The sequence below is a fragment of the Zalophus californianus genome, chromosome 7 (genome assembly GCF_009762305.2).
Source record: "Zalophus californianus isolate mZalCal1 chromosome 7, mZalCal1.pri.v2, whole genome shotgun sequence".
Lineage (NCBI taxonomy): Eukaryota > Metazoa > Chordata > Mammalia > Carnivora > Otariidae > Zalophus > Zalophus californianus.
Window position 1 is genome coordinate 77,249,124 of NC_045601.1, and position 24,718 is coordinate 77,273,841.

At 35.9% G+C, this 24,718-nt stretch overlaps 1 protein-coding gene across 2 annotated transcripts; it reads right to left on the reverse strand.

Moving 5' to 3' along the window:
• Positions 1–14,030: 14,030 nt before the first annotated feature.
• On the reverse strand, positions 14,031–24,060 carry LOC113927455 (40S ribosomal protein S17-like). Of its 2 annotated transcripts, none has more exons than XM_027603293.2 (2): positions 23,892–24,060; positions 14,031–14,534 (listed from the first exon to the last, which is right to left on the reverse strand). In XM_027603293.2, exon 2 carries the CDS (start codon positions 14,480–14,482, stop codon positions 14,051–14,053), a length of 432 nt encoding a protein of 143 aa, XP_027459094.2. In that variant the 5' UTR covers positions 14,483–14,534; positions 23,892–24,060; the 3' UTR covers positions 14,031–14,050. The 2 variants fall into 2 exon arrangements, 1 of the variants encoding a protein (XP_027459094.2); XR_003521637.1 differs by lacking the exon at positions 14,031–14,534 and adding an exon at positions 16,901–16,984.
• Positions 24,061–24,718: the final 658 nt, after the last annotated feature.

A 24,718-nucleotide genomic window follows, 5' to 3' on the forward strand; every position in this document is an offset into this window, starting at 1 on the left:
TATTTGCATTAAAAAACAAGATGAGCTGTAAATAAAGTACTACCAAAATATTCTATGCCAAAACTCCAGAATGCATAGGATTTTAAGACAAAAGACAACTAAGAAGAAAGACTGGAATCAGTCTGGCTGATTTCTTATTCCTCCAGGCCCAGAACGGCGCGTTAGAGCTTGGGCCCTAAAACCGGACTGACTGGTCTGTGTGTCAGCTCTCCCGCTTTCCAGCTATATGATCTCATGCACGTCACTCCTCCTTTCTGCGCCAGTGTGCTCCTTTGTTAAGTGGTGATTATAATAATACCTAACTCACTAGGTTATAATAAGGATTAAATTGGTCAAGATATAAAATGGCTACAAAGGCATTTTATAAATAACACATAAGTATTTGCTAAATAGGTGTGTGCCAAATAAACACGAGGGAGAATTTTTAAAGACTAAGAAAAACAGATAGATGAGAGATCTAATCTAAACCTTTTGAGCCAGCTGGTTTACAGAAGAAAAGCGAAATCTAGGCTAACTTACATGATCACACAATATTGCTTCTGCTCCCCTGATCGTGCAAATTAATGCTAATGCAGCACAGTGGACTGCAAGTGAAACATTTAACTGTCTAGTTAAAAGAAGCTAGTCATTTCTATTTCAACCAACGTGGAGATTATTTCTTAAATGCGAACATTCAGGTAGACTGAAGGGAACCATTCTGACTATCACAAAGACGTTCATGGAACCAGGAGACGTTCCCATCTCTGCAGTGTTTAATGTGAAGGCGAAGGTAGAGGGAGGGCATGGATTCAGGCTCTAAGGAGTTCGGAGATATTACTAGTCATATCTGAAATGTCACTGTGACTATTGCATGGAGTTATGCAGAGCTCCTGTCAACTATCAGAGCCCTTGAGTTGGATGGAAGTCAAGCGTTCTTTCTACTCTATGAACCCCAGGTGATGACAGTGAAGTGCATCAGTGTTAGTACTGTACATTGATGCATCAAAAAAAGAGACAGACCTATGTCTTCTTCTTGGATCTTCCTAAACCTAACCTGCCCTCTTCTGATGCATCTTAATCTCTTCATGCTGACTCCCCTCTAAGTTTCACATCTTCCCTTCCCCAATCCCAAAAATGGACCCTGTCTATACCAAATTTCACAGCTGCCTGTTCATTACAATTGCAGATAAGATTTAAAAAATATAGAGAGATTGCTGATGCCTCAGTCAAAATTTCCTTCCAGATTACACATTTTAGAAAGACACTTGTGGAATATAGTCTCATAATGATTCTGACCATGGGCATCTCAGGCTCACCAAAGCACAAGGGGGAATCATTTGGGGCAAGGAGGCACGTAAAGGAAAATTTGTTTTCTAATTTCCTTTTGAACCACACTATATAAGAGGTCATTTTTTCTACCTGACAGGGTTTTCTCCCATATTAAGACTCCTAAAAGTATTAAACATTTCCCAAGTTAATCTGGTTTTACCGTTCATTTATATTTTTCACATTTAGAAGAGTTAAACAGATTTTTGCAATTTATTTTCTTCTTTTTGTTTTTTAGTATCTAATAGATCCAGTGAAAATGAGATATCTGACTTTGAAGCCACACTGGAAAGTAACACAGACCTTATGCAAAACAGCCGGGAAACAGACACTTCTTACATTCTTTAGACATATATATTTTTAAGTGTACCAGTAATTAAATTACAAAAGCTCCTTTTTTCATGATCGTTGCAAATAGTCACTTCAGCATAAAATAGTAATAGGAAGTAGTCATTATTTAAGCACACATATCCTGTATATTCATATGTATCATCTCATATGGCCCCCCAACAACTAAAGGAAGTTAAGTTTTTCCGGTTGCAGACACTGATGTTGCCTACCAATTATTTATGCTCATCTTCTTTCTCATTGGTAAAATTTGAATTATATTCAGGATGTCAACACATTCAGAAAAAAATACAGTATCCTAGGTTTCCCGGAGTTGGGGATAACTTTGTGTCACAGCTCTAACAAATTATGTGGAAGTGGAAATCTATTAGATTGTTTTCCTCATGAAACATCATCTGTCATGTCCCTTTGAACTCCACCCTTCCCTTCTTTTTGGGGGGGTCTTCATCAAGATAAAAAGCTTTTGCACAGCAAAAGAAACAGTCAACAAAACCAAAAACAACTGACAAAATGGGAGAAGATATTTGCAGATGACACCCTTCCCTTCTTCTTGTCTAGAATATGGATACTATGCTTAGTGGTGCACTCATAAAGAAAACCATACACTAAGAGTAGTGGAGCAGACAAGTAGAAGCAGCCCAGAATAATGATAAAATGAAGGAGCAGACACAATAGCTTTGAACTACCTATTTCCAGACTTCTCAGTAAATGAGAAAAGTAAAACCCTTTCTTGTTCAAGCCATTGTAGTCAGAGTTCTCTTACATGTAGCCAACACAATAATTTATACACCCCCTTTTTACATACAAAAAAATACAACCTTGGGGAGTTCTGGTCCATGATAGTGGCCTAGGCCTCCTGAACTCATTTCCTCCAGCAGAAACAATGAATCTACAGCTACACATGGAATAATTCCTTCTGAAAGAAATCCAGAAACTAGCTAAGTGGCTTCCTACACATTGAGTAAACAAGAAAAAAAAAAAAAACCCACATCAAAATGGGTAGGAAAGACTGAAGCTCACTCTTGCCATAAACCTCATCCCCAGCACAGCAACATGTAATTGGGGGAAAACTTACAATGCCCAGCTTCTCCCTGAGGAGTGAAGGGTACATCTAGCACCCAACTTTTTAGACTTCCACCTGAGGGACAGGTCCCCAAAATATTTAGCTCTGAAAGCCAATGGAGCTTGTATCCACAAAATCCACAAAGAAACAGTTCTTAGTAGGCTTCAGAGGACTTATCATGGCTATAGCCATGACAAGCCACTCAGCAAAGAGGGAGCAGGCAGAAACATCCAGCTCCCAGTCTTTCCTAAAAGAGGTCTATTTGCATACTTTTAAAGCTAGATGGCCTAAAGATCTGGCTTCTAGTAAGCCTACATAGAGGTACAGACTGAGATCCTCCCCTTTGGGACACTGACAGGTCTTAGAACACTCTCAACTACTGAGAGCCACTAAGAACAAGGGAGGAAGCTTGGGAATCACAAAGGTTTAAGAAATAACCAAGGGCTCAGGTCAAGCTAAATGATAAAGTTCATCTCCTACACAAGACCACTCCATCAAGTCTGAGAGGGGTGGCTGTTTTATCTAATGCACAGAAACCAACATAGGGAGTCAAAGAAAATAAAGAAACAGAGGAATATGTTCCAAACAAAAGAAAACATAAAGCCCCAGAAATAGACCTTAATGAAATGAAGATAAGCAATTTACCTTATAAAGTTTTCAAAATAATGATCATAAAGATGTGCACCAAGTTCAGAAGAACAATGCATGAACAAAGCAAGAATTTCAACAGAGACAGAAAATATAAGAAAATACTAAATAAGAATACACAGAGCTGAAGAATACAATAACTGCACTAAAAAAAATTCAATGGAAGGATTCAACAGCAGACTAGATGAAGGAAAAAAAGGATGAGCAAATTTGAAGACAGAGCAGTGCAATTCATTCAATCAAAGGAGCAAAAGAAAAAACAAATGAAAAAAAAAAAATACAAGTTTGGAATCAGTAAGCAGCAAAGCCAAAGTCACAGAGCTCCAAGATTTGCACTGAGCTTTCTTTGATGCACAGTGTATGCTCTTTCCACTCTTTCATACTGCTTTTATAGACACACAGACATTCCATGTTAGCTCTGGAAAAAAACCTTAGGGAACATACAACCCAAATCCTCATTTTAGTCACGAGGAACCTGAGGCTCAGAAGAGTTAAATGATCTATCCTTCTATAGTGTGATCAAGAATGAAATAGAACAATCCAGTGCTCTCACCACTGAATATTCAGAAATCACTGGGTTAAAGCAGATGGAAAATTAACTTGAAGCCAAAATCAAATGCCTTTAATTCAGGGTCGGGGGAGTGGAAAGTGAGATTAAGAATCCTGAAGAACACAAGAAAAAAAATACAAGTTCATTACGGCAGATTGTGTTGGCAATGGTGAGGTGTGGTGTTGCAAGAAGCAGATATTTTGGTATCACAGAGAAGGATTTGAGGACTTCCAGGAAACAGAAAAGCTGTAACTGAGGAGCACAGCCTCTGAATGACCCAGGGATGGGTCTTGCCAGGAAGGCTCTGTGATGAATTTCACTTGTATATCCTTACACCAGACAAGGCCAAATGAAAATTTGCTTCTAAAATTTAAAAGGTCAGCATTTATAAAGTAATGTTTGAATATGTCCATGGTCCAAAGCACCTTTCTTGCTTCACAACTATATCATTACACATATTCTGTGAAAAAAAAGCAGGTTAAGTAATGTACACAATAAAACATACAGATACATGCATGCATATACATACATACATAGATGTAGACACAGGAAAAATAACTGAAAAGCAATACATCAAAATGTCAATACTGGTTATTTCTGGAAGGCAGGCTCATAACTGATTTTTTAATTTGTCTCATTGCTTTCCTATATTTTCTAAACTTCTACACTGAATATATACTGTATTTATAGTAGAAACATAAATAAAAACATATTTAAAAATCTATTTGATGACTATATGGTACTATAGTTACAACACAAATGGACAAATAGAACTTGGGACTTTCAAGAATATTTTCACATTAAATATCAATCTCATTCTCATAGTGAATGAATACATAAGATGTTCCAATAAAACCACTCAACAATCCATCATATTTTATTTTTTCACCACCATTTTTAATAGTATAATGAGTGAAAAGTATTTCAGCTATGGTAAAAAATGCTTTCTTTAAAAATCAGATTATTATTGTTTTGTTTAATTTTTCCAAGACTGTGAGCCAAATGACAACCCTATATTATATTTGAACATGCAGATGCCACACCAAAATTTAATAAGCCACCTATTCTCACTTAAAATAAAATCTGGTTTAAGTCATTGATGTAATTATTAAGCAACCATGTATTGGTAGTTGTTTGTTTTAGAAAAATGGATTTGAACTTAAAATCTCTACCTAATGCTGGGGAGAAAGTGATCGTGGCATATCCTAAAAAGAATTTTGTCTCAAAATATTGAAAGCAATCTTTTCATATAAAGTCTTGAATGCTTATTTAAAAAGTATTTACTATTGAGAAAATAACTAGGCAAATGTCACTGCAAATATTACTTAAATACAAAAAATTCACATTCAGTTCATAGATTCACAGATTCAAATATATTGTATTTTCAACAAAATGGCATAAAATATAAGGAAAAGACAATAATTTAAACTTTTTAAAATTCTTTAAATATTGATGCAAGGAAAAATATGCTATCATGGACATTTATCATTTTGGATTGCCCAGGTATCCTCATATTTGAGGGAATCCCAAAGTGACTAAAGAAGCCAAAGGTTTGAGATATTCACTTTCTCAGTTCCTCAGCTAGACAAGTCAGACACTCAAACTTGGGACTTCATTCTGTTGCAAGTGACTTGCAACCGTGACACAGTCTGCCTTATTTGTAGTGCCTGGTGTTGAACTGAAAGTCCTATGCCATAATGTGAGTTTCCATTGGCAGGTGGATCCAGAGGTGGTTGCAGCAAGTGACCATTGGTGATGGCACCAGTTTTGGGATCATAGATAGCTCTGTGCTTGTCTAAGAAGTGACATTTGAGCTGAGATATGAATAATAGAGAAAAATTAGGGAAGTTCTAAAAGAATAACATTTCAGGAAAGGGGAATAAAATATACAAAGACCCGGAGGCAGGAATAAGCCTGGCAAATTCAAGGATCTCAAAGAAACCCAGTATACCTGGAACATAGTGAACAAGGAAAATAGTTTAGGATAAAGTCAGAAAAAGAAAATGTGAACAACCACAGTTCAACAGAAATACAATGTGAGCCAAAAAAATTCATCCACATTTATAATTTTAAATGTCCTAGTCATCAAATTTTTAAAAAGTAAAAAGAAGCAGGCAAAATTAATATTAGTACTATATTTCCACTATAATTTCAAGACATTATCCTTTTAGTCTATAGCCACTATTTGAAAATTATCAGTAACATTTTTACATTCTTATTTCCTCACTAAGATTTTAAATCTCCTGTAGATTTTATATATATAACACATCTCCTTTTTGACTAGCATTGATCCAAGTACTCACATATGGCTAGAAGCTACCATATTGGATCAGGTTGGCCTTCTAAGTCATTGTAAGGTTTGCAATTTAATATAAATAGAATGAGAACCCACTGGGTGGTTTTCAGTGAAAGGATAATACAATGTGAATTGTCTGCTGATAATTGATAGATTTTTTTTTCTAACATTCAAACATTATAAAAAAATATGCTAGAAAATATTTTGATATGATATATAAACAACATTTCTGCCCCAAAATATAATCAGTGATACTGTACTAGTTACTGGAAATAACAAAATATATAAAGAAACCAACCAGTTCTCACCACCCCACCATTTTCCTCCTAGGTCCAATTCACCATCACCTCTTGTCTGGATCAGAGATGTTTCTCTCTCTTCCTCTTGCTTCTCAGCCATGTATCCTCAACTCAGCAGCCAGAATGATCTTATTAAAACCTAAGCTGGATCAGAAAACCCTCAGTGGCTCCCTGTCTCCCTCCCTACGTGTCCCACTGAGGCCCTATCTGCGGCTTTTGTTACATCTGTGATTTCATCTGATGCTAGTTACTGCCTCGCTCACTCTTCCTCAACCTCTCTGGCCTCCTTGCTGTTCTGAGAACACACTAGGCACCTTCCTGCCCCAGGACTTCACCCTTGTCCTTCTCTCTTTCCCTAAAAATATGACTCTTGCCCTTACCTCCTTCTGTTCTTTGCTCAGATGTCACATTTTTAGTGACACTTACCAACCACTTCGTTTAAAAATGCACTCACACCATCCTCTCCATATCACCCTCCTGCTTTGACTTTCCCAATAGCAGCTATTATCATAGGGCACCTTTTATTTTTTTACTTACTTTTGTTTGTTTGTAGACTTTTTCATAAGAAGATAAGCTCACTGAGGCAAGGAAGGTTTATAGGTCCTTTTTATCTCTGTGTCCTCAGTGCTGGCAAAATCGCTTGACACATAGACATACTCAATAAACATTTAATAAATTATGATTTGGTCAATGTCTATCAACCCCACTATATTCCAAGCCTCTATGAGGGAAGGACTATGCCCTTTTTTTGCTTACGATTATATCTCCACGTACTAGCATCCAATACATATACATTCATTTTGTAGAAATTCAATAAAAATGTACTAAATAAGTATGCTTATTCCCCTATACTGGATAACACTACAAAGAAAAGAATAATTCTTTCACGATAGTCGGGCAGAATGACAATATAAAAGTAACAGTATGTAAAGAGGAACTTAAATAGGCTTTAAGTTATCACACCTCAAAGGTGCGGGTGGTCTGTTTATATGGGCTGTTTGTTACTTTGGTTGGAAAAGAAGAAAAGGGGTCTGAAAAATATTAACCTGAGTTTCCTTTATTTTTCTCCAATTATGATAGCCTTATTTCAAGTATATGAACATGAACCTAGTAACATAGATCACTATCATTCACCTCTAATGAAAAGAATTTAAGAAAGAGAGATGTAATGCCTCAAGTGAAAATGTTCAAGCAGCTATCAACCATTCATTCCTATCTAGGTAAGTAAATGTACTTTTCTTTGTAAAACTGAGGATATCTATATAGTTTCTTTTTTATTTTCACCTAAATTTATTATAGCTCAATTTTCAATTTGTTAAAATACAGTTAAAGCAATTTTATAAAGGGGATTCAAATTTGTATATGATTTATGGCATTTTGTCACATAATGAATTTTTCAGGAGAACTGAAAACAATCAAAGATTTAATAATGTGCCCTGCTTCTCTGCCAGTGTCAATAGGACATGCATCTTGGGTAATTTTTTCCGAGTATGAGGAGGAATTTGCACTTTTCCACTCACACTGTCCTTTTCAGCTAATGGTACACATTAGCAAGGAGGTGGGCTGAGGTTAACAGTGCAAGGATGACTAAATAAACTGGCCCACAAAGGAACTGAATCCATAAATGTGACTTCATTCATATGGTGCTTTAATCAACTGAATTAAGCAACCACAGCTAATTAAAGACCCAAACCTCTCTACCACTCACACACCTCTAACCTACAAATCAATCCATTCATTGTCTCTCTGCACCATTGAAACACTTTTCATTTAGGGATGGGCTTAATTAACAGTCAATACCATAAAACAGCCATAAAAAAAAATTGCATCATATGGTTTTTCCTTACTGTTCTATTCTGCAGAACAAGAGTATGCTAAGAAAATTACTGCCTTCCCAAATTGACAATTTCATGAATGACAGCAACATCGGAATTAACACAACTCACAACACGATCTGATTGGCTTAAAGAAGCAGCACAGTGTAATAGTTAGAAAGGCAACATAAGTTCCAGATCCTTGAAGATTCAACTGCTGGGTCTGCCTCTTCCTGCTGTGTGACCCTTAGGCAACTAGGTTTCTCTCTGCCAAAATTTCCTTATCTAACAAAAGAGGGCATAATGACAGTACTATGAGAATTAAATGGCCTGATGGATGTTAAGTGCCTGGCGTACAGTAACCATTCAATGCATTTTATTATTAGAGACACATTACTCTGGTAGCTATTTTAAGGACACATTAAATAAGTCCAAAATGGAGGAAGGAGAACGAGCAAGGGAGGTGTTGCAATAATTCTGGTCACAAAAACAGATTTGTAAGACATTGAGGAGACAGAATCGATAGTTTTCTGGCACATGGTGGGAAGCTGTAAACTGGTAAGGTAGTGAAATGCAGGGAAAGGGTGACTAAGAAAGGAAAGTCTAAAGTGGCTTTCACCAAGAAGATATTCCACAGAGTTCTGGAAGAGGGAGAGGTGATAAAGTCAGCAAAATTACATGAAGGTTACATGAAATATTGTCTTTATGCTAAAATCCAGTTTCCCCAGCCTCTGGACTCTGAATCCCTGGGAACTAGAGATATGTAAATCTATATGAACTTCAAACTACTGCTGTAAATAAAATAAATACTATCCCTCCCATATATTTTACCACTATTTTTCTCATTCATGTCAAGGCTGTAGTGATTAATAAATTATAGTTTCTTACACAGATATTTCTAAAATGTAACTTGCAACTTTTTTTTTCATTTTTTAATTGTCAAATATCATGTCAGGTTTTGGTAAATGGGCCAGAATATCATTATCTCTTTTTATTCTAAGAATGGTCCTTGTTCTTAAAAGTAATGGCAATTATGCATATCTAGTTCTTGGTAACCTTTCTAACTTCAGAAATCATTCTGATTCCCTTGAGATTCAATAAATACAACCATAATAGAGAGGAATTGAGGGGGAAGTCATGGAATATTCTGCTGCATCCAAACAATGTCATATTTGTTTGGTAATTGTTTTTCTTTGCATCAATTATTTCAGTCACTGTGACTATTCCCATAAATATTTGTACACAGCTGGACATAATTCTACAGTGCTTATTTCCCTGTTAAAACCTCTGTTCAACCCAAAGGACTTCCAACAAATACTTGAGTGGGGATTCCTCAGGTAATTGCAAGAGAATCTGTATTCCCCTGTGAAAAGACTTAGCTTAATGGATTATGAGAAAAATAACATTAATCTAAGAACAGAGGGAAATGTTAAATAGAGAGATGAGTTGCAAACTCTGCCTGCCTGCCATTTTGACACACCCAAGACATTAGTCATTGGATCTGCATTTTCAGTTATGTTGTACATAGCAAAGAAAAGTGAGTGTTATCCAAGTCAGTAAGGATATGGGGAAATAATTGCTACCAGCTCATCTTTCACCACCAACCCATTTCACAGCTTATTTATTAGCTCTCTGGAACAGAAATTGAGTAAGAACAAATATTCAAAATTATTTGAATAGGATGACAGTTTTACTTATTTTATTTTACTTTGTTCCTGGAAACCAGGACAAGAGTATTTCTATCCTAGTTAAGTCAATTAGAATGTGCATTTCCCTTCCCTACCTACCCTATTGCTGTTGCCACCACCATCACCACCACCACCACCACCCCACACACACACAACACACACATTTCTTTGTCTGAAAGTATTTTCGTGGAGTTTAATATTTGAAAGAACTTTTTATCACATGGTATACATTGTCATCTCTACAGCTGTGCTTTGGAAAACCAAGGACAACAGTTACGGAATGGACTTTTGTTCTTGGTGAAAATAGCAGAGGTGAATTTGAGACCAGATCCAACTACTCCAAGCAGAGGTCTAAGAGGCTCCAAAGTTAGCAAAAAATTTAAAGACTGAGAATTAGAAAGCCAGGCCTAAATCCAGCTCAGCTACAGCTGGGATCTAACCTGAAGCCAGTCGCTTTGATAATCTGGGCCTCTGATTACTGGCACAAGATGAGGGTCTAACACTGGATGATGTCTGTAGTCTCCTGCAGCTGTTGAATTCATTGCTTCTCTGAGCTGCCTGTCCATTCATTCAAGGTCCTGCACATTTGTATTTTCCCAAAAGACAGGCAGGCTCAGCACCACTCTGGTCTTAAGAAACTGCCTAGGCCTCACCTAAGGAACACAAGTTTAGATCCTTTCTGCAATTGTCTTATCCTGTGATGAAAACCTAATTCAAACACTTATTTTTCCAAAGAAGAATGTGTGGAAAACTACATGTGAAATGTGAGTCGAACGAGGCTAGGTATACAGGCGATATCAAAACTCCTAGCTGACTTAGTCAAACCAGGAAAATACCTGAAATATTTATTGAAAGGAAAATTGAAATAAATGACCCATGCAGTCAAAAAAGTTAGTTGGAAAGGTTAAAACAGAGCAATAATTACCAAAGTGTATTCCATAAGATGTTAAATGTGTCCCTTTAAAAAAAAAAAGAGAGAGAGAAAGAGATGTGGTTATTATGGTCAAATTAGTTTGGAACTAAATGGGTTAAATGAGTTAAGTAGATTTTTTCTTTCTACAGGACCTCTGAATATGGTATGAAGCTTTTCCCAAACTCATTGATCATGGAACCCTCCTTTCTCAGAATATCTCATAAGATCATGTGAAAAACAGACCCTATAAGATGCACTAAGATAAATAAGGGAAAAAGTATATTGACAAAACATGTCAATCTGCTTTCTGATACTCACTAATGAATTAACATACTATCTTTAAGAGACACATCCAAAGTTGATGTCCACTTGAGATTTTACTAAACTAGGAATAAAATCACTTGTTTCGAACTGACATTTATCAAATGTCTAGAAGATTCTCAAAATCCTGCTATTATATTCCAATACAAATATGCTATGTGTACCTTTAGAAAGTGGACTTTGATATTTATGGACTGAGGAGCCGAATAGAAATAGGAGAAAAATGATTTTTAAAGTGATCTATGTTTGTCTTCCATGGAATTTTTTCCATCTTTTTAAAAAGAAGTTCCTTGGCCAATTCTGGCATCTCTCGGGAAATTACAAGCCAGGGTAAACCAGGAGCCTGCTATAACACTTCATTCTTACGCATCATTTAAAAGGCATGTACACTTCGTGTGATTCCAATAACACTAGGCATACTGAGAACGGGGGTTATGTTAGGACCCCATAAATAATGCTTCATCTCGTCACTTAGGTTTGAGAAACAAAGAAACCTTGTGGAAGAGAGAAGTTACATTTTAGAATAAGGTGTCCTACTTTGTGAATAAGTTGAAGACTTCAAGCCTACAACCACAAAGATGAGTAAGAGTCGATAAAACTACACCCTTACTTTAAAAAGAAGTGGAGATTGATTTTTCTTTTTTTGCAGAAAGGATGGTTCAGAGTATGAGAGTATGATCCATAAGAGTATAAAGTACTGCTATAAAAAAATGAAAGTCCTCTCTCAGTATTAAAACAAAGGAAAAGGTTGAAAGTTAGTATGATGAAGAGATTTTATTCAGGCATTCTGGGATAGTAAGTGTATCAGTTACACATCAGGCTCTGAGGCGTGCCTCACAGGGAGTATTACATAGGAGATCAAAACCCCTCTTGGGTAAAACATACAGAAAAAAGGAATGAGGCACACATGTTTTGTCCAAGGATGATGTGCCAGAATCGAAGGGAAGATGTAACTATGAGGACAGCACAATGTCAGTCATTCATTCACCTGGCCTCAGAACTTACAGACCCATGGCTAAGCACCAGAATATGGAACACCCACTAAGGAACATGTAAAAACAAGAACACCTGGGACAGATACGGACTACACAAGACAGCTGCAGAATTAGGGCTACTCTTACCCCCAACAGTAGGAGATATTGATGGCTGATCCCAAGACAGATTCATCAACTCACTCAGCAATAGGCATTGCCAGCCTGGGCACCAAACACCGTTACTTCTAGAATCATCTCCATAGGGTGGCTCTGGCAGCAAAGCTGTTATTTTTCAGACCAGAAGTCAGTAGACAGACTGTATAGAGTCAGGGTAAAAGAGAAAGAAAATAGAACATAGGATGCCACTTGGTAGTTAAGAGTAAATCTGCTGATTATAGATGTATATATATATATACAGAATGCTATAACTATTTAGCAGACATGTAAGGGTGGTCTAGAGTTCTCACACGGTAAAATAGGAGCTGGGTCAGAGAAATACCAACTTGCAACAATCATAACATTCTATTTTTATCCCCATGCTGGTGAGGCCTGAGAATTCAGAATTACATAAGAAAGAATTGCATAATATTGAAACTGCTTGTATTAGAAGAGTCCTGGCTGGCTGTGGCCATCTTTGTAAATAATGGAAAATCTCATTTAATTGAATTGGCTTAAGTTTGGTCCATTGTGAGAGGCTGTGAATTTGATAACCTACTAAGGTCATCTCCCTAATCACCACAAATGTCTTAATGAATGCTGCATTTTTTTCACCTTACTCCCAAAGATCAGAGCACTTTGGCTTAGTCCTAGTTAAGTTTTGTCATTTGACAAGCTATATATTCTAGAGCACAATAAAAATGCATCTTGATCATAGCGATAATGATCATCCACTTGAGTATTTTTATAACAACAAATAATTTTTATAAAGGTAGCTCATATTTTTATGGAATGCTAGGTATTTCACAATTCCTCCATGTGATCATGTTATCCTATAAGAAGAGGTAAGACATTTGGCAGATAAGGAAACAAATTCGTTGAATTAGCCAAGGACAAGCAATTACTGAATGATAAAATTGGATTGAAAATTGACATCTCTGGATTGCTAGTCCAAGCCAACTCACTGAACCATACCAGACTGCCTCCTTTCTGGCACCTTTTCCCAATCTTTGAGTCAATTCACAAGTCAAATGTCATCCATACCCCCTTTACCAAAAAATCTAAAACAATGAGTTTCATCAAGTTGTATTACCATGAAGCATTAGACAGTGAAATCTGGGGGTTTAGATTCTTTTAAAGTAAAAGATGCTGTTTTCCTTTGAGTTTTCAAACTTTGCTTTTTTGGTGTCTTTTATGAAATGAATGCCAACACTGGTTTATTTGTTTCTCTCTTAGAGGTTCTTACAAAACACTCAGTGGTGTGTTCTTCTCAAGTTGTAATGCTGTTCTTTCCATGAGTTGCACAACCCAACTACCCAGCCAGAAGACAGACAAGGTGTACCCCATAGAGGTCCAGTTACCCTGCCAGTTTAGGCCTCCAGCACAAGGAATGACCACATTGTAATAAAAACTAATTTCCTACAGGATAGAAATAGACAACAAGGGAAAAAAAGACTTTCATAAGTTAGTTAGATTGTTTGTTCCTCCCTTGAGGAGGCAAATATTAAGGTTATTTCTGTTGTTGATCAGTTATACAGACACACACATGCATACACACATACACATATCCAATCTACTCCTCATAAAAATAATCTCATTAACCTCAGTCAGGAGAACCTCTGTATGAATTTTTTTCCCAAGGTTTATGGAAGATATTACAGCACAGCAGAATGATTCAAACAACTCCATGTGGTGTTTTGAAATTCAACCCAATTGTAGTCTGAGTGACCTGCAGGTTGAACAGACTGCCAAATTCTAAGAGTTTCAACAGTTCCTTAGTGTCAGAATCCACTTCAGTGATCTCCTGATCCAGGGCTGAGACCTCAGGAACATAATTATCTCTTCTCTCTCTGTCCTCCTGCAGTTTGATGCAGATACCTCCCACCAGACCTCTCTGATCCCACCCCATCAGATGTGTGACGTAGCCTATCTTGCTGCAGAGCTTCTTGCTGGGAATAATGGCAATCTCCCCACACACAGGGCTGTTGGTATGGAAGTCTTTGCTCAGGTGAGTGTAGTACTTCTCAGTGATGACCTGTGCCACCTTCCTCACGGTTTTGGTACAAACATAGCCAAGGTTGGTGCGTCCCTGGTAAAAGCGCTCCATGTGACTTGTTTTTAGAGATCAGCTCAAATAACTCAGGTGGCTATAACTCTACCTAAAGTCAAGAATTACAAGAATGATAAAGATCACCATGCCATGATATCTGGAAATTCCCAATGTTTGTTACATTTTGTTGGTGTAAGAATTTATACATCCCCAACACAAAAGAAACTACATGAATGATATTATTTATAATTATATTCTCTTAAAAATGAGATGCCCTATAATGCTTCTTTTTCCTTTTGATATTCTTCAGCAGATGAATAAAGTGATTCATGTTAAATTCATATTAGCTTTACATTATCACAGATTTTTCTTTTTGCTTCTTCATCTTTGTGACTATACTTTAATATAACTTCATTAAAGGGGCACCTGGGTGGCTCAGTTGGTTCAGCGTCGGACTCTTGATTTCAGCTCAGGTTATGATCTCAGGGTTGTGGGATCCAGCTATATTTACTTCACACTTCAGACTCCCTGCTCAGCAGGGAGCCTGCTTCTCTACTTCTCCCTCTCCCCTACCCCTTCCCCTCAGCTTATGTGTGCTCTCTCTCTAAAATAAAATAAATCTTAAAAAAAAAAATAAAAACATATATATATATCTTCATTAAATTCAAGGGACAGTTTGGGTATAAAGACCTTACACATCCAAAGAGTCCCCATATTGAACTCATCCAAAGAAAGCAAGTAATGACATTCTTAAACCTTTTGCAGTGGACACTGTAAACCACACACAGGTTTTTGGCCATCTTCATGTTATACTTAACAGAATTATCTAAACCAAAATATCCAGGATAATGAGAAACTCTTTGGATCCATAATGTTTTAAAAGATATTTTAGATGGGAATGTAGAAATATATCATATATAGTATATATACACGATTCACACACACACACACACACACACACACACACACACACACACACACATACATATAAAAGAATATAAACGATTCTTTTCAAAGGAACTTTCTCTTTGTTATTTCCTGGTCATATAAAAAATATAACTTTACTATGAATGTAGTATAACCTCCATTAGAATATATGTGAAAATCTCTCAAAATATTTTAAATAATACAGAACACAGCAGAGATTCATTAATATCATTTATCCTAATAACTAGAAAGCTATTTTTTTATTCATTCAAAATCTCTTTGCCCTAATTCTTGAGCTGCCTAGATAGAGTTTTGAAGGCCTACAATTTTAGTCCTGGTTTTTCACCCAGTAGCTTTTGAGGTTTTCATGGGACTCAAGATTGAAGAAAAAAATTGTGCAAGTAGAATCTCTTAGAACTGACTTCACAGGCATGTGGTGATTATACAGAATTTCTGCCTAGGGATTAGGGGGAATATATATTAAAAATATAGCCTAGCTCTAGACAGCAACCATAGTAGAAAGTCGCCAAGCAGAAACAGGAACACTTAAATATCTCTTTTGCTCCCTCTGCTGGTTGGTTTCATAAAATAAAGAATGGGTGCTTTGATCTCTTTCCAGAAATGCTGATGTATTTTCATTTCAACAGAGTTTGAAAATCTGGGCATCAAGAATTGTCTAATTTGGTTTGTTATGACTGAGTTTGTTGAGTTTTTGCTTGTTCGATTATAAATGAGTGTGAAATATTAGGTGGAAAGAGATACCATGAAAATGGCAGTTCTATTAGATTAAAAGACCAGAGGTTATTGAGCATGACACAAAAGGGAATATATGACATCCTTGTCTAAAAATAAAATGACCTCAAAGAGGGTAAAAACACATATGTAAAATTACTTAAGAATAAGGCAGACTACAACAAATAATGCAATATTTGTTAAGAAAAAAAGAAGAAGAAGATAGCAGGAGGGGAAGAATGAAGGGGAGTAAGTCGGAGGGGGAGACGAACCATTAGAAACGATGGACTCTGAAAAACAAACTGAGGGTTCTAGAGGGGAGGGGGTGGGGGGATGGGTTAGCCTGGTGATGGGTATTAAAGAGGGCACATTCTGCGTGGAGCACTGGGTGTTATGCACAAACAATGAATCATGGAACACTACATCAAAAACTAATGATGTAATGTATGGTGATTAACATAACAATAAAAAATTATTTAAAAAAAGAATAAGGCAGACTACAATTAAAAACTAAACTACATGTTGTAGACTTCAGAGAGTGGGAAAATTTCATAAACAAGGGACAGGAGTTGCATGAAGACTTAAAAATGAGTGATATAGAATACAAGCTAGAAAGTGATAGGAATGGTTTTTGAGAGAGCAAGAGAAACTGTCATCAATCATGCAATCTTTGACTTCACCCAAGCACAAACTTCTTCCTCTACATACTATTGTAAACAATAGCAATAGCAACAACAGCATTCCCATACCTGGCATAAAGAAAATATCTATATTCCAAATTAAAACATGGGCATCCTCTCCTCAAAAGTGAATACCCACAATCATTCAGTTACCATAGCTGTTTCTGAGAAATAGTCAGCTATCTGGTTCTGTCACAAGCCAGTTTTGATATGCGGCTACCTATGGATCAAACAATAAAGTTAGTCATCAGTAATACATTTTCTATAAAAATACTAGAGAAAGACTAGGAAGAAAATATACTTGAGACTATTACAGAGTCCTTCCTCACCAAGACAAATCTTTCCTTTCATTTAAGGAGCTCTGAATCTATGATCTGATTCAGGTCAGGCAAGTGTGGGAGGGACCATAAATTTCCAGCGTGATGGGCCACCCATGCCACTGCCAAACCTAGAGGGTTTTTAAGTATGACCTTAGTGAGATAGAAACAATTTCAGTTTGGAATCCCCAGGATCAGTTAAGCACTTCCAAAGTTTTCTGTATGTTAAACTTTATTATCATCACTCTCACCCTGCTAATTACCTTGGGAACCACACCACCTTGCTTTCAAGTGAGTGCTGCTATTTGGCCTCAGTCAATATGGGATGCCAATGTATGTGGTGGTATCAACCCACCCTAGAAATGACAGCCACTGCAGTCTTTTTCAAGGACATTGCACTCCCCTCACTAGTGAATTTCTTAATGTCTAATGAAGAATGTGTTTCCTATATTCTCTTGAGGAACAAAGCTAGGAGATATGAAACCTCCCTAAATTCTTTGGATTTCTCATTCTAAGAGATATCATTTCTGGCATTTTAACTTCATTTGTCACAGTCCATTGATGAGTCCAGGTTTGAGGCAATCAGGCAAATAATCAGAACCATTTCTAGGTGCTTAAGCTAGGATGTTGAATCTATTTACTTCTACATTTACTGACGCATCTATTCGCTCATTCAACAAATATTTATCCAGTTTTCACTAGGTATCCGACAATATTTTAGGTACTAGAAATACAGCACTAGTAGAGCAAACAGAACTCCCTGGCTTCCTGGAGTCTACATTTGATGGAGTCTCCAATAAACAAATAGGTTAAGATAATATAGTACATTGGAAGATGACTAGCTTAACATGGTAGAAAGAAACAGAGCAGGTTAAAGGAAGTTAGGGGCACTGTACTATGTAACTTTAAGTAGGAGGGATCAAATTAAACAACCCTGAGAAAATGACATTGAGCAAAGTGAAGAAGTGAAGTAAATATCCATGGGAAGAGTATGCCAGGCAGATGGCACAGCAAATGCAAACTTCAGGCTTGTGTAAGATCAGCAAGGAGGCCAGAGGTGCTAGAACAGAGTGAGCAAGTGGGAGAATGATTGTTAGCATTATATTTTAGATAAACTCATAGTCTGGGAAATAAAAGAGAATATGAGTCCCATTTTCCTTTCTCTCAAAACTCAGTTTCAGATTTGTTAGTAAAGTGTGCTAAAACTTATCATTTTGTAGTAGTAAATACTTCATGGCAACCAGCTTATCACTAGCTTTCTAAAATACATGGGTTAAATTAATGAGAATAATTCAAAGCTGTTATTTCCATCTTAGTCAACTCATAACAAACTTACCAATTGCCTATTATGATTCTCCCTGATCACCACAAGCTATAAGGGAATTATCACCATGAGATGAGTACGTATTACCGAGTAGGAATATAATACTAAGACTTAAGAGCCATGATCAAGGGTAATTAAGGTTTCTTTTCAAATAAAGCAATATTTTCAAAGAGCTTGTTAAAAAGCCTGGCAACATCTTCTCACTTGTCAATAAACATATATTTTTTATAGTATGGCTTTTCTATTTTTAATTGACATGCTTTAAGAGAAACATCCAAGTCATAGTTTTTGAATGGGAAAATTAATTATTGATTGGCCTCTAGGCAAATAACTTAATTAAAGCTATATGCTGAGTGCCTGGTTAGTTTAAGAAATTGAATATAGGAAGTCATTTCTTGTTAAAAAATTTGTGGTTCACCTCAGTTATTAAAATAGATTATATTTTTTGGAAACAATGTTATAATATGGAATAAGCATTCATTAATAGTCAATAATATCAATAGCTCCATTTTTATGTAGTAAAGCCTCATCGGATAAGCCAGAGCTGCCACCTTATGTTAATGGATGATGTGACAGAGAAATGACTTTTTCATTAAAGGTTTTCCAAAGGTAATCTGCTGATCTAGACCTAATCGTTTATATAGAGAGATCAAGTAAATCAAGATGGAAATGATAGAACTTCTTAAATCCCATTTCAGTGGAAAGGTTAATTTTCACTTTATTAGTTGAATCTATCATATGTTTGCTATGTACCCGTCCCTAGCATTGTATTAAATTATTTACAAACATAATCTGGTATCATCATCATAACAATACTATCAGGCAGGTATTATTATCCCCATTTTACAGATGAGGAAATCATACATAGAGAACTCTGACCCTACTACTTTACCAGCGGGAGAATTTCCTTCAATGCCTTTATCATTTTCCCTTATTACCTTCCTACAAAGTTTCTTACGTTTTTTTTTTTCAGGTTACTATTAAGAAATCCATTTAGAACAGGAAACTATTCTGTTATGTTGTAAGCATCAAATCATCAAATTGGCCTACACTATGTTAAGGAATAAAACAAATGAGCAACTGCACAGTCATACTCAAGATTTAAACAGTGAAATTTTCTTCATAGTCATGTTTGCTTTTAACAGAGCATAAAGCATACAATGATTCATACAGGTATATGAGAAGCAATTTTTTTGCTTCAAATACTGAAGAAAATTCCTATGTATATAGTGTATATATTCATGTACAAAATATCATGAAACATAATATTAATGTTTTGAATACAATAAATACCTAGGAGATTCTGATGCAATTTTCTCATGGCTTTCTTTTCTTAGAGATCTTATTTTTTTGTTTGAGAGAGAGAGAGAGAGAGCCCACGCAGTCAGGAGAGGGAGAAGCAGGCTCCCTTCTGAGCAGAGAGCCCCACGTGGGGCTCAACACCAGGGTCCTGGGATCATGATCTGAGCCCAAGGCAGATGCTTAAATGAATGAGCCACCCAGGTGTCCCACAATTTTCTCATGCTTATTGTAATAATTATATTACAACTAGTGCTATTCTTGAAGAGAAGATCTCTTAGTCTTCAAGTACTATTATTCTTATTAGAAATATTATTATTAAAATTTAGACATTATTTAGATATGTTATTTATGTAAGTTTTACATAACTAACTTTCAAATAATATTTATATTGGTTAATTATTTTTAAAAGGTCTACCTTAATTAACAAGCCCTTAATGTATAATATGGATACATTAATTAATTTCAAACTTCCCAAATCTTAAAACTGTAATTTCACATAGTTCTATAATTTTCTCACATGCCAAGGAAACCTATTCTGGTAACCCCATCTTGTTCCAGGAAAATTTATCACTAAAAAATACACTTCCATAAAAGACAATCCACACAAAAACAGTTCTATTCCTTTTACACACGGAAATCAGTTTCTCTCCAAAAACAAAACCAAATGGAAAACCACTTTTTAGGTAAAAAATAATACATTTTTAAAAATTTAGTCAAAAATTTTAATCTTTACCTTAAATGTTTTCCACTGTCTCTTTGTAAAATCTTTAACCAGATCTCAGAATAGGACTTGCCTCCTGGTTTAATTATCCTGTTTAGAATCTTCAAATTTGGGGTGCCTGTGTGGCTCAGTTAATCATCTGCCTTCAGTTCAGGTCATGACCTTAGGGTCCTGGGATCGAGCCCTGCACCAGGGCTCAGCCGTCTGCCTCTCCCCCTTGCTCATGCTCTCTCTCTCTCAAATAAATAAATAAAAATATTTTTTAAAAAAATCTTCAAATTTCCCTCATGGGTGAATACAAAAGGTACAAATTAAGGGCAGAACCTCCTGAGTTTCCTCATAGAGGTTTATCAGTCTCCTTCCATTCTGTCTGTAAAGGACTTAGGATAAAAATAGACTAAACTGATGAATAAAGAAAATGCACCTGGGGGCCAGCAGCTGCACATGAGCCAGGATTAGGCAGTGTTAAAAAGCAAGCTCACTATTGTGTTCACAACAATGTTTCTTACGTATCCAGCACTGCATGTGTTTTCTCATTTAAGCTTCCTAAGAAGTCTAAAAATTGGGCAGAGCAAGTGTTTTCATCCCCATTCCCCATGAGGAAACTGAGGCTTAAAGTGATTTCAGTGACTTGTCTGATGTTACCAACAGTACCACAGCTTAATGCCATGTCTCTAATTCCTGGTAGACTCTGTGCCAGTGTACTAGATGCCTTCTATGAGGGAATAAATAAAAAGATAAACAGGTATATATCAAATAATCCTTTTCCTGTCTAGGTAATAGTATTGTACTCCACAGAGGCATGAGCCCAGGTGACAGTGATGGTTAAATTAGCACTAATATTACAGAACTACTAGAAGAAGGAGTCTATGAAAGGAGGAACAGTAAGGACTTATGTGAAATTTTGAAGGTGTGCTATTAGGTGCATACTCAAGATACATTTGTGATGTCTTCATGATGAATTGATGGTTTTATGACTATAAAACATTCAGGTTCATCTATGATCTCTCATTGCCTTCATCTATTTACTTGGAAATATATATTGTTTGGTAGTCATATAGTCACACTAGTTTTCTATGATTTATGTTAAAATGGTATATTTTTTCCATCCCTTTATTTTCAATTTAGCTGTGGCCTTATATTTAAGATGTGCTTCTTATAAATTACGTGTATTTGGATCTTATTTTGATATACTATCTCCTTTTCTCTGCCTTTTAATTGGATCATTTAGCCCATTTACATTTAATGTAATTACTAAGCTAATTGAATTTAAACCTACCATCTTTCCCTTTCCTTCCTTTTTGCCTTATCAGAGTTTTTTTCTTTATCCTTTCCTGACATCCTTTGAGTGAAATGTTTCCAATATTTGTTTTGCATTACACTTCATATTTTCTATTAACTTTTTTTTAGCTATGTCTCTCTGCATTATTCTTTAGGTAGTTTGTAGTGATTATAATATGCATCCTTAATTTATCCGAGGACACCTTGAATTAATATTATATCGCTTCATAAATAATGTAACAACCTTACAACAGTATGATTCCATTTACCTTAGTCCATCCTTTGTGATATTATCCTCATACATTTTGCATCTAAATAAATTATTAAACTTACAGTTCTTTGTAGTTATATTTGCTTCAGATAATCAATAGTCTTTTAAGGAAATATTTTAGGTAGACTATTTACCATATATGTATTTTTCCAGTATACTTTATTCCTTATTATAGATATCTGACTTCTACCTGAGACTTTTTTTTTTTTTTCTGGCATAAAAAACTTCCTTTAGTATTACAGTTGACCCTTGAACGACACAGGTTTGAACTGCTTGGATCAACTTATATGCAGATTTTTTTACAGTACTATAAATGTACTTTTCCTTGTGATTTTCTTAATAACATTTTCTTTTCTCTAGCTTACTTTATTGTAAGAATACAGTATATAATACACATAATATACACAAGATGGGTTAATCGACTGCTTATGTTATTGGTAAGGCTTCCAGTCAACAGTAGGCCATTAGTATAGTTAAAGTTTTTGGGGAAACAAAAGTTTTACACTGATATTTTTGACTATGCAAGGGGCCACTGCCCTAATCCCCATATTGTTCAAGGGTCAACTGTATGTACAGTATGAACTCCTGGTGGTAGTTTCTCACAGCTTTTGTATGTCTGAAAAGTCTTAAATTAAACCTCATTTTTGAAGACTATTTCTGCTGGGTATAGAATTCTAAGTTATAGTAGGTTTTTTTCTTTTTCACCACTTTAAAGATGTCCTTCCATTATTTTCTGGCTTCTCTTGTTTCTGATTATGAGTTTTCTTTATTCTTGTCTTGTTCATCTGAATGTATTGTGTCTTTTTCTTCTGGTTACTTTATAATTTTTCACTTTATCTTTGGTTTTCAGCAAGGTCACTATGATATGTCTCTGTGTGGATCTTTGTATTTACCCTGCCTGTGGCTCACTTGGCTTTTTGGGTTTTGTTTTGTTTAGTTTTGTTTTTAAAGGTTTTATTTATTTACTTGACAGAGAGAGAGAGAGAGCATGAGCACAAGTGGGGGGAGCCACAGGCAAAGGGAGAAGCAGGCTTCCTGCTGAGCAGGGAGCTCAGTGCAGGGCTCGATCCCAGGATCCTGGGATCATGACCTGAGCCAAAGGCAGATGCTTAACCAACTGAGCCAGGCACCCTCACTGAGCTTTTTGAATTTATGAAATAGTATTTTTAATCAATTTGAAAACCCGTGGCCATTATTTCTCAAACATGTGTCTCACTTTCTCCTCTCATTCTGAAACTCTAATTTCATGAATGACCATTTGATTTTGTCCCAGAGATCTGATACTCTCTTCTGTTGTTTTTTAAATTTTTTTCTTTCTGTACTTCAGTTTGGATAATTTCTACTGACATATTGTCTAGTTCACTAATTCTTTGTTCTGTTCTGTTTTGTCCAATCTGCTGTTAATCCCACTGAATATTTTTTATTTCGAATATTGTAGTTTTCAGTTCAAAATTTACATTTGTTTTTTTTTTTAAGTTTCCTTTTCTCTGTTGACATCCTTCATATTTTCATCCATTTGGCCACCTTTTTTTCTAAATTTTAAACACATTTAAAATGTTATTTCAAAGTCCTTTTCTACTAATTCAACATCTCTGTGAGTACTCTTCTGATTTTTATTTTTATTATGAACCATATTTTCCTGCTTCTTTTCATGTTTCTTAGTTTTTATTTCTTCATCTGTTGTTGTGTAAGAAACAATAGTCAAGACTGAAATAGGTGATATTTTCCACAGAAACAGCTCCCCTTTTCTTTGGCAGACATTCTAGAGGGGCTGATCTCTTTGACCTAATAAGAAGTTGAACACCATTGGGGCTGGTTTTCTACTTCTACTGGTTTTAGTTCACTTCTAGTTTCTAGTGTCTTAAGGGTAGAATTAAGTGTATTTTCCACAGGGATTTGGGATCTAAGTACCTCATGAAATCTCTTGTTCTCCAGCCTAGCTCCAAAGTTTCCATGCAGCTGTTTATTCAGCAGAAATCCTGTAGAAGAGTATTGGAAGGTGCGGTGGATAAGCTCTGTGTTTCTATCTCCATGGGATTCCAATCTGCCATGATACCGCACTCATAATTATTGAAAATTCAATGGCATTCATAGCTCTTTTATGGCTTTAAAGAAAATACATTTCTTTTTAGTTGACTCAAGTTAGTTTTCTCCTCATTGTTATGTCATAAGCAGTGATCTTTTGTGACGCCCCTGCATTTTAACCGAAAGCAGAACCAACCAGAAGAAATGTAAAAGACATTCAGCCAGGCCTGAGTCAGTTGTAAAGGATTTACAACTTAGGCAGTAATTGTTACATAAATAGGAGTATACACTTTTCCTTTTAAGTGGATTGATTGAATAGAGACAAACCTAGACTACACATAAATAATATCTTACATGGCATTACCAAAAGAGGTCATAACTATTCTGTTCTTAAATTATGCAAAGAGAAATATTCCTTTTGGTCTTGAATCATCCATATATTCCATTGTTTTGAAACAGGGATGGATGTGGTGGCCAATTAAGGTCTTTTTGGGTCCCATGGTTCTAGAATTGATGAATCTCTTTCATCAAAAGCCCTAATAAATGGTACATGAATAAAAAGACAGAGTGTCAAAAAAGCAGTATAGAAAGGTAAAAGATTAAAAGAATGACTAATTATTTTTAAATAACAGAGGAGGAAAAATAGGATGATAATAGCATCTTAATACACACATTTATGAATAGTTACTGTACAGAGGGAACTGTGTATGCTT

Coding starts and splice junctions, on each gene's coding strand:
- LOC113927455 (XM_027603293.2), bottom strand. CDS start 14,482: ATGGAGCGCTTTTACCAGGGACGCACCAACCTTGGCTATGTTTGTACC.